The sequence below is a fragment of the Polyodon spathula genome, chromosome 29, assembly GCF_017654505.1.
Source record: "Polyodon spathula isolate WHYD16114869_AA chromosome 29, ASM1765450v1, whole genome shotgun sequence".
Taxonomy (NCBI): Eukaryota; Metazoa; Chordata; class Actinopteri; order Acipenseriformes; family Polyodontidae; genus Polyodon; species Polyodon spathula.
Window position 1 is genome coordinate 5,037,487 of NC_054562.1, and position 18,476 is coordinate 5,055,962.

At 46.6% G+C, this 18,476-nt stretch overlaps 1 protein-coding gene across 3 annotated transcripts; it reads right to left on the reverse strand.

The window, feature by feature from the left end:
• Positions 1-2,782: 2,782 nt before the first annotated feature.
• Positions 2,783-17,023, reverse strand: LOC121302209 (beta-adducin-like). 3 transcript variants are annotated; one of them, XM_041232034.1, is made up of 13 exons: positions 16,925-17,023; positions 11,382-11,570; positions 10,674-10,815; positions 10,116-10,267; positions 9,366-9,446; positions 9,092-9,241; positions 8,283-8,426; positions 8,003-8,101; positions 6,949-7,125; positions 6,440-6,679; positions 4,082-4,198; positions 3,819-3,908; positions 2,783-3,070 (listed from the first exon to the last, which is right to left on the reverse strand). In XM_041232034.1, exons 2-13 carry the CDS (start codon positions 11,538-11,540, stop codon positions 2,804-2,806), a joined length of 1,818 nt encoding a protein of 605 aa, XP_041087968.1. In that variant the 5' UTR covers positions 11,541-11,570; positions 16,925-17,023; the 3' UTR covers positions 2,783-2,803. The 3 variants fall into 3 exon arrangements, with proteins under 3 accessions (XP_041087968.1, XP_041087965.1, XP_041087966.1); XM_041232031.1 differs by lacking the exon at positions 16,925-17,023 and adding an exon at positions 16,062-16,458; XM_041232032.1 differs by lacking the exon at positions 16,925-17,023 and adding an exon at positions 13,518-13,621.
• Between the last annotated feature and the right edge of the window lie 1,453 nt (positions 17,024-18,476).

Here is an 18,476-nt window from a genome sequence, read left to right on the forward strand (position 1 = left end):
GTGTGTGTCACAGATAATTGTGATCATATTATACATCCAATAATAAAGCAGCCCAGAGATGGAACTCAGACTCCTGTTCCAGAGCAGTTTGATCCATTCCTGGATTCACGATGAATTTAATAAGACCCACCTGAGCTTGTTCGCTATACACACAGTGGCTAATCAAAGCAAAACCTGGAATGGGTGAAGCCGCTATGCAAGAGGAGTCTCATTTCCATCCCTGTGATAACCAGCATTATTATTGCACAGACGGAAATAAAACCCCAGTTGCATAGCAGTTTGATCTGTTCCTGGTTTTCACTATAATGAGACTCACCTGAGCGTGTTACCTGTACACCAGTGGTACTCGACTCTGGCCCTCGAGACACAATCCAGTCCAGGTTTTTACTCCAAGCAGGTTCTAATGTAGTTAACTGAAGCTGCTAAGAGGCAATTAACTAATTTAATCAACGAACTGGTTGGAATAAAGACCAGGACTGGAATAGATCTTGAGGACCAGAGTACTGCTCTATACGCTGTGGCTAATCAAGCTCCTAGTAAAACCTGGAATGAGTGAAACTGCTATGCAACAGGAGTCTTACTGCCCTCCCTTATAGTGAATATATCTAACAGTTTCTTAAATTCTGCTGTGAAGTTCTTTCTGTCCGTTATACAGAGTCTCAAAGTTGCACTTTTGAAACCTGTCCTGGCAAACACGCATTTTCACAACAGCCAGAATCAGGTTAGGTTAAAGAAAGTTTTCAGCCTTCATGCCTTATTTTCAAGAAATATGTTACACCCTGCGCTTCCTGGGTCGAAGCATGTTACTGGCTGAAATCATGCCGGTCTGTAACGGAAGCAATGATTGGCTGCTGACAGGAAATGAGCCGTCGCAGGGGCGGAAGCAATTTCATCCGAGAGGTGACCTCGGAAGGGCGACCCAGTATAAAGTTTCTTGAGAGAGTAGAACCCAAGATCAGGTGCTAAATACAGAAATAAAAATAAAGTTTACTATAAATGTCCTGCTTTCACAAGTGCCCATTTGAGACCTGCAAAAGGAAAGGAAGTGCACAAGATGAACGATTTCTGAAGTGATTTTGTATTTATTATCTGCAAACACAAATCTCCTGATTCAGCACATTTGTAAAGAAAAAGCAACAACACATATATTTTACAGTAGCTCCTGGGCGTCAGTTTTGGGTATTTATAGCAGCTTAATGTGTGTAGGTGGTGTAATATTTCTAACATCCACTAGGGGGCACAGTGTTGCAGGGAGGAAGCTAATAATGGATACACTCTGGTGTACCAGCTGTACTTGAGAGCGCAGAAATAAACAGACGAGGAAGAGAAGACATTTGGAAATGTCTCGGTACTTACTACAGTGACAAGTACTTTGAGTCTGAAGACAGCCCTATTTTTGCGACACAGAAAGAGAGACAGAGAGAGACAGAGAGTAGTGTAGACAGATGGAGACAAAGTCACAAGACACAGTACAATGAGAAACAACACAGAACACCCCCTCTGCACTCAGAAGACCCTGTCCAGCCACTACAGAACTGAGCGCAGCTAACTAATTGCCACTTCTAAAACTTGCAGATCTGCTCCGCTCCTCCTGCTCTGCACTGGACTCTCCTGCCCTCAGCACCACCTTACTGGATCCTCAGCTGATGCGCTATCCTTGCACTATTGCACTGCTAATCTGTCACATTGGCTGGAACCCTGCTGACACAGAGAAACTAAGCTTGCAACAACAAGACTTAGCTTCACACACAATGTTCAGGTAAGATATACAAGACAGGCATTCGAGAGTATACTGGAGAAGCACTAGCGCCCCCCTGTGATCTGGCCGGGCGCCTGCGGGCTTGCCTGTGAGCTGCCCAGAGCTGCGTTGTCCTCCGATGCTGCAGCCCTGAGGTGGCTGCACGGTGAGTCTGCAGTGTGGAAAGAAGCGGTCGGCTGACTGCACACGCTTCGGAGGACAGTGTAATTCAATATGTTAACATAACATTATTCAGCAGGTTTCATTCCACATTATGAAGCCAGATTAATTCATCCTATAGGGGGATGCAAAACTTTTTGGCCAGAGCTGTAAACTATAAACAAACCCTTCACTATTAATAAGCTATAATGAACGCATGCATTTTCATTGTATAGCATCTGCTACTACACTGGGTACAAGAAATCACTGGCTGCACAGCACGTCAGTCAATAGGGGAAGCAGCAGCTGGTTGGTGGCTGACAGGAAAGCCGGCCTTCAAAGGGGCGGGGCAAATTTCACCCTCCAGGTGAGCAAGGAAGGGCCACGTTATCTGAAAGCAAGAGCTGCAAAAAAGGGATTTCTTCAGCTCAGTGTAGTACCAGACACCACCCTTTCAAATGAAAAAAAACAGCACATCTAAGATTAGGATCATTTCCTAGAATTATTTTGATGGCTGCAATGTGTTTATGGTTTAGCCCCATTATGGAGTGTGTGTGTGACCCCCCTGGTCCGCTCTCTTACCAGCGGAAGACTTGGTGGGGGAGGCGGGGGGACCCTGGTTGGGGGGGAGAGGGGCTCTTGGTAGGGGAGGCCCTCGGACCACCCCCCCAGCTTGCTGGAAGTCAGTCGGGTGCAACCAGTAGTCGAAAACACGTTTTTTGCGTCAAACCACAGGGTGAGAATAAGCATAGCAGCTTCACCCATTCCAGGTTTTGGACTTGGCTCCCTGATCTACATGCATGCTGTATAGTTGTAAAGTCAGTAACATGCACACATGGCAACCAAATCAGGAACACTCTGTCAGCAGCAAGAAAAATTCGAAGGCAGTATGATCTCCGGGTGAAATCACAGATTCTCTTGAGAAACGAATAAAATGCAGGATCTGTTACTATAGTTACAAACAGCAAGCCAGCCCGGTCCGGTTTGTGTCTTGGAACCCGTACCGTCCTGCCCGCCCCTCTGCTTCCTCTGCACCTCCTCTCTGTACTCCTCCAGCTCTCTGTCTGTTAGCTGGTTGAAGGGGTTGGGTGTTTCGGGGTCGGGCACTTCTGTCACAGGCTCCCCCCCTGGCTCCATGGGACCGGCCGCGTGCACCAGCTCAGTGTCTGCGGACTGAACCACCAAAGAGGGGTGGGGGGGGGTGGGGGGGGCAGAGAGCTTATTTAATATGATTCAATTACAGAGAGAAGGACAAGACATGCCTGTGGCTGTGAAAAAAAACAAATAAAGGAATTATGAACTAGTATATGGTTTCATCGTCTTGAGAATGAATACAGCAATGGGTGAATTAACTAACAGACGAACAAACTCGTGCATGAATGGTAAATCAGAGAATAAACTGCTGAGTGAATGCAGGCAGCTCTCACATATCCGACCCTCGAAAATTTTGACAGTTAAACCTGTGTGACGCAGATCTGCCTATTTCATTCTGGCCCGTTCCAGCCCTTGTCCGTAAAACGCGGTAAAATGCGACTGACGTGTATCTGGGTAACAGATATCCGAGTGCTGATTGTATTGAGTAAGTTTCTAGGTTTCTGAAGTGAGACTCTGTCTCTGAACATTGGGTGACTTCCCTGTGTTTAATGTAAGGCTTTTCAAATCTACTGCCTATCGTCCTGTCCTTGTAGCTTTGCACACTGCCCGAAATACCTCTGTGTCTCAGTATCAAGGTGTATGAGGGAGCGTGTGAGTGGATGGGGGAGCGTGTGAGTGGATGGGGGAGCGTGTGAGTGGATGAGAGAGGGTGTGAGTGGATGGGGGAGGGTGCGAGTGGATGGGGGAGGGTGCGAGTGGATGAGGAAGGGTGCGAGTGGATGACAGAGGGTGTGAGTGGGCGAGGGAGGGTGTGAGTGCACTGTACCGGACTCCGGCTCTTGTCTGTGATCACACTAGCCAGGAGCTGAGACTGTGGCCCGGCGGATTTCATGTCCTGTCGGTTCTGCTCCCGGATCTGAAACACACAGAGAGCACAGGGGAGGGGGGCGTTGTGAGAAGGGGGTACAGAGGGGGGAGGAGGAGAGGGTTGAGGGGGTAGAGATGGGGAGGAGAGGCAGGTAGAGGGGTAGACTGGTAGAAGGGTTACAGAGGGGGGGGTCGAGGGCGTACAGAGAGGTGGTAGAGTACCTTATTCCTGGTCTCCAGCACCTCTCGAGGGTCAGTGAAGAGCGGCACAAACAGATTGGGGTTCTCAGTCTTGATGGCAGAGCCACTGCTGGGCTTGGCTTCCTCCGCTCTGAGCCACTGAGTGACACACAGAGCAATGCAATCACAGGCATGCCAAATAATAATAATAATAATAATAATAATAATAATAATAATAATAATAATAATAATAAAGTCATGCAGTTACAAGGAAAGCGTGCTGATCAGAGGAGCTGTGTGGAGCTGGGCTGGTTTAAGCACGGGGAGGGGAGCGTGCTGATCAGAGGAGCTGTGTGGAGCTGGGCTGGTTTAAGCACGGGGAGGGGAGCGTGCTGATCAGAGGAGCTGTGTGGAGCTGGGCTGGTTTCTGATCACACAGAGGTGGGGAGAGAGGGGGCGCTGACACAGGGAGCAGCCTTCTTTTGCGTTGAATTAACCCTGCCCCCCCCACCCCCACACACACAGCGCAGTATAAACAAGTGCTGTTGTAAAAGTCGAGGCTGGACGTGAACCAGAGACACCGCGCCCCTCAAGAGAGCTAAACCAACATGCAAGAGAGCCGGGTTCATTAGCAGTCGTGGTGTCAGAGCTTTTAACATGATTGGATGGATCTGTGACGGAAGCGTGTCACACAACACTGCAACAAAACAAGCAGCCATGATGTGGTCAAGCAACTGGAACATGCAGAGGGTATATTTCAATGTTTGGATCATGCAGAGGGTGTATTTCAATGTTTGGATCATGCAGAGGGTGTATTTCAATGTTTGAAACATGCAGAGGGTGTATTTCAATGTTTGGAACATGTAGAGGGTATATTTCAATGTTTGAAACATGCAGAGGGTGTATTTCAATGTTTGGAACATGTAGAGGGTGTATTTCAATGTTTGGATCATGCAGAGGGTATATTTCAATGTTTGAAACATGCAGAGGGTGTATTTCAATGTTTGGATCATGCAGAGGGTATATTTCAATGTTTGGAACATGCAGAGGGTATATTTCAATGTTTGAAACACGCAGAGGGTGTATTTCAATGTTTGGAACATGCAGAGGGTGTATTTCAATGTTTGGAACATGCAGAGGGTATATTTCAATGTTTGAAACACGCAGAGGGTGTATTTCAATGTTTGGATCATGCAGAGGGAATATTTCAATGTTTGGATCATGCAGAGGGTATATTTCAATGTTTGAAACATGCAGAGGGTATATTTCAATGTTTGGATCATGCAGAGGGTATATTTCAATGTTTGAAACATGCAGAGGGTATATTTCAATGTTTGGATCATGCAGAGGGTGTATTTCAATGTTTAATTTTAAGCAAGGGGGTTGGAGCTGAAATAATTAGAAACTTCAAATAACACCGATTGTGAACAACTGAAAGTTAAACTAAATATTAGTGTTTAAATGCAAACCAATACGAGCTGCTAAACGTGTTTTTGTGCAACCTTTTGAACATCCTGAAATGGAATCAACGATAGGATTTTTTCAATGACGTTTTGTGGGTGGCTTCAGCCTCCACTCTCTCTCTTCCTCTCTCTGAGTTCCAATCCTAGGCAATTTTTTTTTTTTTTTTCAAGCCCGGTAAGATGTCTGCTTAGAATCTGAACAATTTCCGCTCTCATGCTGTCATACCCGCTCTCTCCACTAGGTGGCGGTGGCAGCACAGGCACGCAGCCTCTGTTCCCCTGCATTGCAGTGCTCAGACACTCCCCTGTACAGGAAGCTTGTCCTATCCTTAACACTGTGTTGTGTAACTCTATACTGAAGCCATACGGGATTAAACAAATGAGCAGTTGAAAAGCATTTGCCCGTCACTCCAATAATAATAATAATAATAAAAGTAATAATAATAGCTATGAAGAAAGATTATCTTCAAAGTCGTAAATCAGACGCTGCCAGCCAAAGAGAAATTAAGGTGAGCTGTATAATCATAAAGTATACAGCAGTTATGGAATCAGCCTGCGCTGGGAATCTGGCAGCTTATCTCCATGATAGCAATTTAAACTCCAGAGTCAACAGTGAAGGTAAACACAGAGCTTGTCGAGAGTGCTCCTTGTGCAAATACCTCTCTGGGGCTGCAGCTCAGAGGAGACAGCGTTACTCACTGCGGTGCGCAGGGATGGGAATAAGACTCCTGTTGCACAGCGGCTTGATCCATTCCTGGTTTCACTAGGCGCTTAATCAGACACACCTCAGCTTACCTAAACACACTGTGGGCTGATCAAGCCGGCAGTAAAACCTGGAATGGGTGAAGCTGCTGTGCAATGGGAGTCTCGTTCCCATCCCTGGACTGTTCTCTGCCACCCCTGGACTGCTGCCCGGTTGCTGCTGTTTTTTCTTTACCGTGGTCTTGGTGCCCGGGCTGCCCTCGCTCTGGCTGATCCGTAGGTACGTGTTGGGAGTGTTGAGCCAGCGTGTCTTCTCGTGCTGTTGCCGCTGGGCATGGTGGCGGGGTGCGGAGCGCGGCACGGGCTCCTCCTCGAAGCTGAACGCCGTGACGGTCGCCGGGATCTGCACCTCGCTGCGCGGCTTTGAGCGCTCCTGCAGCACGGGGTGGCGGTATGCGTAACCCGTCCGGTAACCCTGGCAACACACGCCACAGACACGCTTAACGCACACACACGCGAGAGACGTGCACAGCAGGTTTTGTTTTATTCACAAAACTTCAAGACTGTTATATTAAGCTGTTACTTCGCTGTGCTGTATTACACCATGCTGAGGTTTCACTGTGCTGTATCAAACTTTACTGTGCTTTCACTGTGCTTTATCACACTTTCCTCTGCCTTCACTGTGGCTCGGGGCTCGTGGCTTGTGGCTCGGGGCTCGTGTCTCGTGTCTCGTGGCTCACTCACCAGGTTGTCCAGGGTTCTCATCAGAGCCTCGAACTCATGCTCGCCCGCGCGGCACTTCTGCATTGGCCCGAAGGTGGACCCTGCCCAGCCCACTGAGCCAGCCTGGTGGGGGCGCTGTCTCTCCCTGTCCAGCAGAATCAGGTTATCAACCCCGCCGGCACTGCACAGAGCTGAGACCTGTAAAGAGACACAGGGAGACAGAGATCAGAGACAAGCCAACCACACACACTGCACAGAGACACAGAGAGACAGAGAGACAGAGATCAGAAACACGCCAACACACACACAATGCACAGAGACACAGAGATAGAGATCAGAGACACACTAACACACACACACACAAACACACACACACAATACACAGAGACACAAACACACTGAACAGAGAGACAGAGGCAGACTAAGGATCAGAGACACTCAAACAGACACACACGGACAGAGCTGATACCTGGAGGAAGAGAAAGACAGACAGAACACACAGACTGGGTGACACTCCCACACACACAGCACAGACTGAGTGACACTCCCACACTGAGACACAGCACAGAGACTGAGTGACACTCCCACACTGAGACACAGCACAGACTGAGTGACACTCCCACACTGAGACACAGCACAGACTGAGTGACACTCCCACACTGAGACACAGCACAGACTGGGTGACACTCCCACACTGAGACACAGCACAGACTGGGTGACACTCCCACACTGAGACACAGCACAGACTGGGTGACACTCCCACACTGAGACACAGCACAGACTGGGTGACACTCCAACACTGAGACACAGCACAGACTGGGTGACACTCCCACACTGAGACACAGCACAGACTGGGTGACACTCCCACACTGAGACACAGCACAGACTGGGTGACACTCCCACACTGAGACACAGCACAGACTGGGTGACACTCCCACACTGAGACACAGCACAGACTGGGTGACACTCCCACACTGAGACACAGCACAGACTGGGTGACACTCCAACACTGAGACACAGCACAGACTGGGTGACGCCCTCTCAGAGCCAGCGTTACAGAGCCCGGTGCGCTCACCTGAATCTCGCATGCTGATTGGATGTGGTAGATCCTGTAGAAGGCTTCCTCCACACTCTCCCCCAGAGCCAGCACGCCATGGTTCCTCAGCACCAGTACCTGAGCATGGGGGGGGACGGGACATGGTTGACCTTCCAGTTTGTTTACATATACACAAGGTTCTCCATCTTCAGGCCTACGCACAAACTCACCTTGCACATGGATTCTCACGCTAACACGCACTGTCTTAGACTCGCTTTGCCCCTCCCTCTTTCTCTCGCTCTCCCCCTCACTGTCTCACCTTGCAGGTGGGCCCCAGGCTCTTCTGCAGCTCCACTCTGTCCTCCTCACCCTCCATGTCTCCGGTGTAATTGAAGTATGCCGCCTCCCCAACCAGCAGGGCCTCGTGAGACACAGGCAGGATACCACACTTCATGGCAGAGACCTGGTGGGGAGAGGGGAGGGAGAGGGAGAAGGGAGAGAGGAGCAGACCAGGATATAAGCTGTGAGTGTGATCAATGTGAATGCAGTGCAGCTATTGCAGAGTGACGGAGATGGGCTTGTCTTCTGGTTACACTGTTCATTCACCACAGTGTACCATTGTTTGTTTTTTAATATGCTTTACTAGACCTCTCTGTGCTTTACAATGCTTCCTTATGCTTTACCAGACCTCTCTATGCTTTACAATGCTTCCCTGTGCTTTACCAGATCTCTCTGTGCTTTACAATGCTTCCCTGTGCTTTACCAGACCTCTCTGTGCTTTACAATGCTTCCCTATGCTTTACCAGACCTCTCTGTGCTTTACAATGCTTCCCTATGCTTTACCAGACCTCTGCGCTTTACAATGCTTCCCTGTGCTTTACCAAACCTCTCTGTGCTTTACAATGTTTCCCTATGCTTTACCACACCTCTCTGTGCTTTACAATGCTTCCCTGTGCGTTACCATACCTCTCTGTGCTTTATTACACTGTGCTGTGCTTGTACTGTGGGGCACTTCTATAAGAGTGTCCCTGGAGCAGAGCACTGCAGTTCTGGTCTCAGCGCTGCGCTGCATGGCTGTGTGTTAGACTCATGTTACTCCCGTGTGAGACCCGTGCGAGGGCTGCGTACCGCGGCAGTGGCAGGGGTGTGCAGGTGTATCAGGCAGCGCACGTCCGGCCGCGCAGAGTAGATGGCGGAGTGGAGCCGGAAGCCGGCCCTGTCCACCTCCAGAGCGGTGCTGCCCTTTTCAACCAGCTCCCCCAGAACATTGACCTTCACCTGAGACACGGGAGAGCACGTCAAGACTCTGTGAGAGGAGGAGGGGTGAGAGGGGGAGGGGTGAGAGATGCGGAGGAAGAGGGGTGAGAGGGAGGAGGGAGATGGGAGATGGTTTCGTACTCACTAGGCTGGATGCTGTGACCTCACTGTACGACAGGCCTTGGGGATTGATGAGGAAGTGATCCTGCTCCTTGCTCACTCTCAGCTGCACAGACAAAGCAAACAGAAGGACACACTGCTGATAATGGAGCCCAGTAGACAGAGACAGGGTCAGAGTCAGGATCAGGGTCACGTTAGGGTCAGGGTCAGGGTCAGGGTAGCCTAGCAGACAGCAGGTATAAGGGTTAGGTTTAGGGTCAGGGTCAAGGTCAGGGTAGCAGACAGTTGATACAAGGGTCAGGGTTAGGGTCAGGGTCAGGGTCAGGGTAGGGTCAGGGTTAGGGTTAGGCTAAGGGTAGCCCAGCAGACAGCTCCTATAAGGAGGCTGGATCACAGGAGCTGATGCTTCAGCAGATGTTTTTCTTCTCATCAGGATCTGCCGCATCATTCATCTGCTTCTAGAGGACTGATGGACAGACAGGCAGACAGATAGACAGATAACTAGATAGACAGACAGATGGAGAGATAACTAGACAGAGAGATAGACAGACAGACACTGAGATAGACAGACAGGTAGATAGACAGACACAGACAGGTAGATAGATAGATAGATAGATAGATAGATAGATAGATAGATAGATAGATAGATAGATAGATAGGCAGACACTGAGATAGATAGATAGATAGCTAGATAGATAGATAGATAGATAGATAGACAGACAGACAGACAGACAGATAGAGAAGTGCACAGTCACTCAGACAGACAGGCACTCACAGTGAGGTAGGTTCTGGCTAGCTGGCTCCAGCCGTACAGGTCCAGTAGCCGATAGACACTGGTCAGCTTGCAGCGCATCAACCTCTCTCCTTTAGCCAGGGTGGCGGGGTCAGTGCCGTGGAGGTCATTGATGGGGATGACCATCATCAGAGCTGCAACGAGGGAGGGGGGGGAGGAGTCACACACAGTGCTGGACACACAGAGGAACACTACTGCCCCTCAGACAGGCTGGACATACGAACACATGCAGAGGCAACTGAACAGAATGCTAGGGCAGCTAGCCGAGAGCGTGGAATGCATGAGTCTAGAGATGTTACGCTGAGACTATATCAACGTACAGTTTTACACGGTCATAGATCCTCCTCCGGATACTGCATTGAGGGAGACGGGTAGGCTGGTAGGGGGTGAGGAGGGGAGGAAGGAGGGTGATTTCACCTACAGGAGGGGGAGACGGGCAGGCTCGCAGGGGGGTGAGGAGAGGAGGGAGGGGGAGGAAAGGAGGAGGAGAAGAGGGAGGGGGGTGAGGAGACGAGGGGGGGGGCTTTTGATTTCACCTACAGGAGGGGGAGACGGGCAGGCTGGCAGGCGCTCCCTGTGATGCCAGGAAGTCTCCGATCTGACGCAGGGCCCACAGGTTGGAGGAGTTGTTTCCCTTCTTCATCTGCTCCTGGATCAGACTGTCCAGCTCCTCCCTGAAGGACTGAGAGAGAGAGCGAGAGAGAGAGAGAGAGAGAGAGAGAGAGAGAGAGAGAGAGAGAGAGAGAGAGAGAGAGAGAGAGAGAGAGAGTCACGTTCCCAGACACACACGCAGGCAGACATACAGACACACACACACACACACACACACAAATGATTTGTCGTGTTTGTCAATGTGTTTTACCGACTCCCTTTGCTAAGCAGTTTAATCCAGTCCTGGTTTCACTGGGAGTTTAATCAGACATAGCTTGTTACCTAGACACACTGTGGCTAAGCAAGCTGGTAGTAAAACCTGGAATGGGTGAAACTGCTATGCCTCCCTGTAAAACATATTGCAAAACTTGGCAAACGATAGCAAACCAAGGGAAATGCATAGCATAACCCGGAAAAAATGACCATGCAAATCGACCTAGACTTTTAAATAAAAGTAACCTTTGGGATGTGGGCAGTTGTTTCGGTTACTTTTTACTGTGATGGTAAATATAACTGCCATCACTGTAGCGTAACTCTAGCTGTGATTGTAATTGTCACTGAATTTCAGTAACCCCAGGCCTGCTCCCCACAGCTCACCGGACTCTGCAGGATGAGGGAGGCTCTCTTCCCGGTATCCATCAGGTGGAAGTCCTGCCACTTGGGGTCTCCCTCACAGCTCTTGAGAGGGGAGATGGGGGGGGAGTCGTCACTGTGCTCCTTGAGAGGGGCCGGGGAGGGGGGGGCCTCGCTGCTCATCTTCACTGGGTGGGGAGGGGAGGAGGTCAGCTGGGAGAGAGGGACAGGGAGAGAGAGAGAGTCAACAGCAGTAGAATTAATAATACATTTTATATAGCGCCTTTCATAGTGGAGCACCATCACAAAGCGCTTTACAAGATACGAGACTAGGGTGTGTGAACTATGCATCAGCTGCAGAGTCACTCACAACAACGCCTCACCCCAAAGACGCAGCACAAGGAGGTTCAGTGACTCGCTCAGGGTCTCACACAGTGAGTCAGTGGCTGAGCTGGGATTTGAATTGGGGACCTACTGGTTACAAGCCTGTTTCTTTAACCACTGGACCACACAGCCTCCTATAATACCACTCAATATAATCCAAGCAACTACACAATGATATGGCAAAAGTCTACCGGATATCGTAACACCAGTATAGTTTTTCATGTTGGATTTCAAAATGTCATTTTTCAATTGTTGCCAGTTTTCCATTAAGTGCTATGGAAAACTACAAAGCTGAGCGTAATTCAATATGTTAACATAACATTATTCAGCATAGTGCATCTGACTTCATGAAGCAAAATGAGTTTATTCTATACACAGGGGGATGCAATGCTTTTGGACAGAGCTGTAGATTCTCATTATAAATGGATTTGCACTGCCCGCTGGCTACAATGCAAAATCGAATCAGGAAATTGGACATTCATTTACAATTACATGTTAATTAATTAGTCATTTAGCAGATGCTTTTATCCAAAGCATTGTAAAGCACAGGGAGGTCTGGTAAAGCATAGGGAAGCATTGTAAAGCACAGAGAGGTCTGGTAAAGCATAGGGAAGCATAGTAAAGCACAGAGAGGTCTGGTAAAGCATAGGGAAGCATTGTAAAGCTCAGAGAGGTATGGTAAAGCATAGGCAAGCATTGTAAAGCTCAGAGAGGTCTGGTAAAGCATAGGGAAGCGTTCTAAAGCACAGAGAGGTCTGGTAAAGCATGATAAACTAACCTTACAAAATTCTGCAAAACGACCCTGTAAACTTGAATAACGGTCTGGATTGTAATAACTAGGAGCCTATGATACATGCAGAATATAACCATGGGAAAAGCAGGGGGAGAAACTGCATAACTACTGCAGTAAACTTCTATAAGGGAGAATGAGTTAAACTAGTTTATTTTGGTTGGTTGTTTCGCTCCCCAGCAGGGTACTATAATGATCCCTCCTCCCCTGCTGGCACCCTCCCTTTCCTGCCTGCTTGCTGTGAGCTGACGTCAGTCCCATGGCAGTTGAAACGCTGCTCTGCACAGTGGAGATAATTAAACACACGATACCCCACCCCCCCCCCCCCCCCCCTCCTCCCCGTCTCTCTCTACTAGCTCCTGCCCGGGTGATAATCTTGCTGTAGCGGTCTGCAGCTGTGTTACACTTGTTTCAGTAAATTAAGACAGAACCTCCTTTTAAAAAGATTCTAACTTTATTTATCGATTTGATCCTGATTAGCTATAGATGGATTTATTTTATTTTATTTTTTTACAGCATGGATTATCTCCCCTCAATATTGATGTTTTAGTTTTTTTTTTTTTTTTTTTTTTTTTAGTCGATAGATGATTCATTAATTAAATCACACCTTTGCTCGATCTTTGATCGATTAAAAAAATAATTTATGGATTAATCAAGGGTATTTCTAAAGACCTTGGCGAACCTCCAATCACATGTAATAAACAATAGCATGCATTATGAAAAATCTGCAGCACATAAGCATTACGCTGATGCATTGTTTTACTTGGCATTGTCTTTCAACGCAATTTAATATCACAAGCAAACACGTTAATCCACTAATCGATTGTAGACCGGGTGATCAATCGATCAATAGAAAGTGTCAAGATGAATTCATTTGAAGCAAAGAGGTCTTCACTGAAAGTACTACTCAGGAGATGCTGTCTTCTCTATCAAGCTCAGCTGAAAGTGGGCATTACAGAGCCAGCGCTAGCTTGTGCAAGACATACCAGAGCCGTCTCTTTCTAAACTGCATCAGGTAATCCGAGACCCTTTCTCCTGCTCGTGCGCTCACACAAGAGAGAGAGAGAGAGAGAGAGAGAGACAGACACACACACACACACACACACACACGACCTCTAAACACACACAAGATAAGTCCCGCCCAGATTATGCTAAAGTGAAACTGCCGGCCAATTATAAAGCTGTAAACAAAATCACCTTAAAAAGAGGGCAGCATGGTCACTTTAGACAGTACAGAACTGTTGTCACTGCCTGTTTTTTCTGTGTTCCTTGACTGCCTGACAGACTGACTGACTATCTGTTTGCCTGTCTGAATGACTGCCTACCTGTCTGCCTCTCTCCCTGCCTGCCTCTCTCTCTCCCTGACAGTGGGAGTCTTATTCCCATCCCCGTACCTCCAAGTAAATCAGGTACACCAGAGTGTAACCCCCTAACCTGTCCCCCCTGCAACACACCTAGTTTTGCATTTACTGATGGGACTACAAAAGTAACAGAACTTTCTTTGGGAGTCACGTTCCCCTACAGCCCCTGCACTCTCTCTCTCTCTCATCACTAATGCAGATTTTTAAACTGCAGTCATTGCTGTGCATTATTTATTTATAATTTTTTAACACCCACTCACCAAATGCTGTAAAAAGAGAGGCTCCGGATTTTGGTGATTCAGGGAGAAGGAAAAACTCTTTCAAATTGAATACAGGGCGCCACGCTGAGTTATTGAGGAGGAAGACGTTTTGAGAGTTTGAGCCAGAAAAATATAAAACTGCATGAATGATGATCAACCGCTTTGCTGAAATGAAAGACTGGCTTAGAAAAAAAAAAAAAAAACAGGATTCTGTTTAATCTCCTTAACCCTTATCATCATCATCATCATCATTAACTATATTATTATTATTATTATTATTATTTTAGCTGGCTTTTGAGATTTTAGTGAAACGTCTCCCATGGGAAGGTAAGGAGATAATTGTAGGGCGTGTTTCAGTGATTCAAATAAATAAATAATCACTGGTAGATAACTCTAAAAATAAAGCAAGCTTACTTATTTGTGTTGTGCATGGAACGTGCTGCTGCAAGGGCACAATGCTGAAGATGGATCAGCACTACTGCCCTGAAAAATAAACCTAGGTTTTATTATCAGGGCGATTCTGCACAATGTGTAGGCATTGCCAAGGTGGCATGAACTTCAAACCACTTGAAAAAGAGCTGCAGGAAAACACAAAAGTGATGTGTGACTGAATCACAGTGCGGGTGTGTGCAAAACACGAAATGTATCGACCTTATTTATTCAAATAATACAGTCACTGTGCCCGATTTAAAACCATTTACCCAATATACATATATGAGGCTGTGTGATCCAGTGGTTAAAGAAACAGGCTTGGACCCGGGTTCAAATCCCAGCTCAGCCACTGACTCACTGTGTGACCCTGAACAAGTCACTGAGCCTACTTGCGGTGCGTCTTTGGGGTGAGGCGTTGTTGTGAGTGACTCTGCAGCTGATGCATGGTTCACACACTAGCCTCGTATCTCGAACGCAGCAGCCGTTCAGTTAATGAAGGACCACACGGCCCCCCTCGATATTGAGCCCTGCAGCCTCCGGGCTCCGCTGCCTAGGAAACCAGCCCGGACCAACCGGGCCTCAACATCAGCAACACTAACAACAGAGAGCCGCCTTCCCCGAAGCATCGAGCATCTTACCGATAGCACTTGCACAGACAATGAGTTACTACTCAAACAATATTACTGCAAATCACAGTCTCACAAAAACTAACCAATTCTATTGTTGACATTTCTTTGTAATATTTGACGTCAAAATATCAGTTCGAACAATAATATTGCCGCTAGTCTAGTACACTGATATTTGTGATCGCTCGGTATATTGCACAAATAAATGGATTAAAATATAGAACATTATTTTAAAATCTGTTTTTGTCTTAAAACAAAAACAGACAGCCTATAGCCATAAAAACAATTGCGTGGATTTTTTAAATTTTTTTTTTTTAAACTACTATTATTGATAATATTTTAGACATATATTTTAATGGATCATTATGACTGGGTTAACAAACAAAGGGATTGTTTATAACGGCGATTTGGTGAATCCTCTCGCTGGGTCCACATCACTTACCGTAATAAACGGCCTATGTGGAAAGAGACGAGATAAGAAACACGTAGGCTATACCCACATGAAAAACGTATATAGATAGATAGATAGATAGATAGATAGATAGATAGATAAAGAGTATTCAACACAATAAAAGTCGGACACAGACAGTTTTACTGTAGTCTGAAGTACGCTTATTTTGAACTTGCAATATATTTCACTGTTAATAACAGTACAGTGGTTATATGATTATGTATTAAATTTAGCAATACAGGATTAAATAGGATTTAATAAAATTCGATGTTCTTTGGGGCAGAAGGTAAATAACAACGACCATAACAAGCCCTAATCCCTCCCCACCCCTGCCTGAGCGACCCTGCAGCTCACGGTTACAAAAAAAATAACGTTAAGCATGGATGCGTTTTACCCTTACCTCTTTACTGCATCGCCGTGAGCCACCGCCTTACCTTCACAATGGTATATATTGAAACGGCCGCTGATCTAGTTCTTACTGTTTATTATGGAAATGCAGGTCTGATAATTAAGTTCCCTTATTCCAGATTCATTTTTCCTCCAGTCTGACCGCATCCCGTGGAATGGCGATGCCACGCCTGTGAATTTGCCCCCTCAATACAGAAGCAGCATAGATCAATAACCGACAGCATACATTGCCTGCTCTGAGGCACTGACAGGATATGCTGTATGGCTATATATTTCAGCTTTTTGGTTAATATTAAAACTTAACGTGTTTTCAAGCTTCGAATTCAAGCTACATTGATGCTCTTCTGCAAAGCATCGCTAGAATAGCAGCAGCCAACACACGGGCGCGGTAAATCCCTCTGACAAAGTAATTGATGATAATGTCTCCCGGTATTAATTTGGTGGAAATACTGCCCTCTGCTGTCGCAGAGTGGTATTGCTGCCATTTATAAAATTGGCAAGGGAGAGATATTTTCTACAGCGGTAATCAATCGAGAAGGGGTAATGATTTATAAAGATCGATCACGTCTAATGTGACGACAGGTTGGTTGAATCAAATAGCACCACCCCACCCCCCCAGTAAAAAAGGAATTTCATTAAAAAAAAAAACACACACACACACAAAAAGTAAGGCACCGTTAAAACATACGTATATGTTTTATTTAAATAACGTGGTCAATACATGCACATTAGAAGTCATTTATCATGCTCACATCAGCTGAGTGTACACATCAAGTTGTATTGCAAAAAAAAATAAAAAATACAAAAAAAATCCGTCCCACAATTAAAATATCTTACATTTTTAAAATCTCTTACATTTTCACAATGTCCCGCCAGTCCTCTAGCGAGCGGTACACCCCGGCCGGTCCCCTCTTCGGTTTAGTGACCGTGGCCGGGAAAGGCACGACCCCGCCGCCGCAGGTACCGCTCAACACGTCCTGCATCAGCTCCGCTTCGGGAGTGCGCATCACAGGGGCAGCACGCAGCCGGCCCACTGTCATGCTAATCCCAACCATACAGAAACATGGAATTGTACTTGTTGGTATTGTCTATGATTATTTGTATTATTTAATTTATCTGTTACAAAAAACGAACAAAGTCTCGCTTTGCCGATACTCCAGGTGCAAATAAACAATTTTTATTACATAAAGGTATTTTAATAAATTGCTCCGTTGTTCGGTTTATGCATAAAACCCCTGTGTTTACCAGTTTGAGCCGCCTAATTGACATTGTTAATTGAGAAATTAGATAGGCTAGGTGTGTCTCAGCGCTTCAGGTGTGAAGTTTTGTTTCAAGTAGTTGCATTTCGGGAGTTGTAGTTTAGCCAAGGATCCAGCGCCGGGAGAGTTCTTTAGCTTGTGAGTTAAAAGACTACATTTCCCAGAATCCAACATGGGATGCAAGCACACCTGTGTCAAACGGCGATTGGGTTAGCATTTGAATCAATCTCGCAGGAGACAACCTGGTAGAGAAATGACGGATTGAATTCAGCGTGACGTGAAACCAGTATATTGTAAGAAAATGCATACACTGCGACAAATAATAATAATAACAATAATAATAATAATAATAATAATAGTTGTACAACCAATTAGGCTTTTATTACAGTGCTATTACAGTCTGTGTTCAGTACATAAGAATGGCCATCAGGTGTCTCAAGTGGGCTGATATTTCCTTTTTCTGCTATAGCACTATTCATTGATTCAATCATTTTCGATCGATCTAAGCACCGTGACTCCAGATGTTATTGTCCTGTTTATTTCATTTCCTGATGTTTTTTTTGTATTTTTATTTTTTATGATGTTTGGAGTCATACCGAGCAATTGGTACTGTAAACACTCAAATACTGTGCGTTTATAGTGTTGGTAGTGCGTGTCTGTGTATCAGTATGAGTGTGTGTGTGTGTGTTGGTGTGTGTGTATCAGCATGTGTGTCAGTGTGTGTATTAGTATGTGTGCATGTATCAGTGTGTGTGAGAGAGTGTGTGTTTGTCCTGCTGGTTTGGACAGTGTATTCTCTAATCCTCTCTATGCACTGGTTCTGGGATGCTGCTGTGTGCAGGGCTGCACGTCTGTGTCTCTCCTAGTCTGTAGGGGGGGGGGGGGGGGGAGTCAGTCTGGAGAATAGAAAGCCCCCCTCTCCTCTTTCCCTCTCTTTCAGTGTTGAATTTCTATGGTACACTGAAAATGCTCCACGTTACCTTAATCTCTACACACACGCACGCACGCACACACACACACACACACACACACACACACACCACACACACGCTCAATATGATGTGACTGTCCAGATCTCTCATGTGGTCGGTGCCAGTGGTGTAGCGTTTTTCTTTATTTTTTATTTTTTTTAAACTCCAGAGGGAGCC

Excerpts from the sequence above, each read along its gene's own strand:
- LOC121302209 (XM_041232034.1), bottom strand. The coding sequence starts at position 11,540 with ATGAGCAGCGAGGCCCCCCCCTCCCCGGCCCCTCTCAAGGAGCACAGT. Across the intron at positions 10,268-10,673 it reads CCTGCCCGTCTCCCCCTCCT|CTCTGATGATGGTCATCCCC; the intron begins GTAGGTGAAATC and ends CCCTCGTTGCAG. Across the intron at positions 9,242-9,365 it reads AGGTCACAGCATCCAGCCTA|GTGAAGGTCAATGTTCTGGG; the intron begins GTGAGTACGAAA and ends CCCGTGTCTCAG.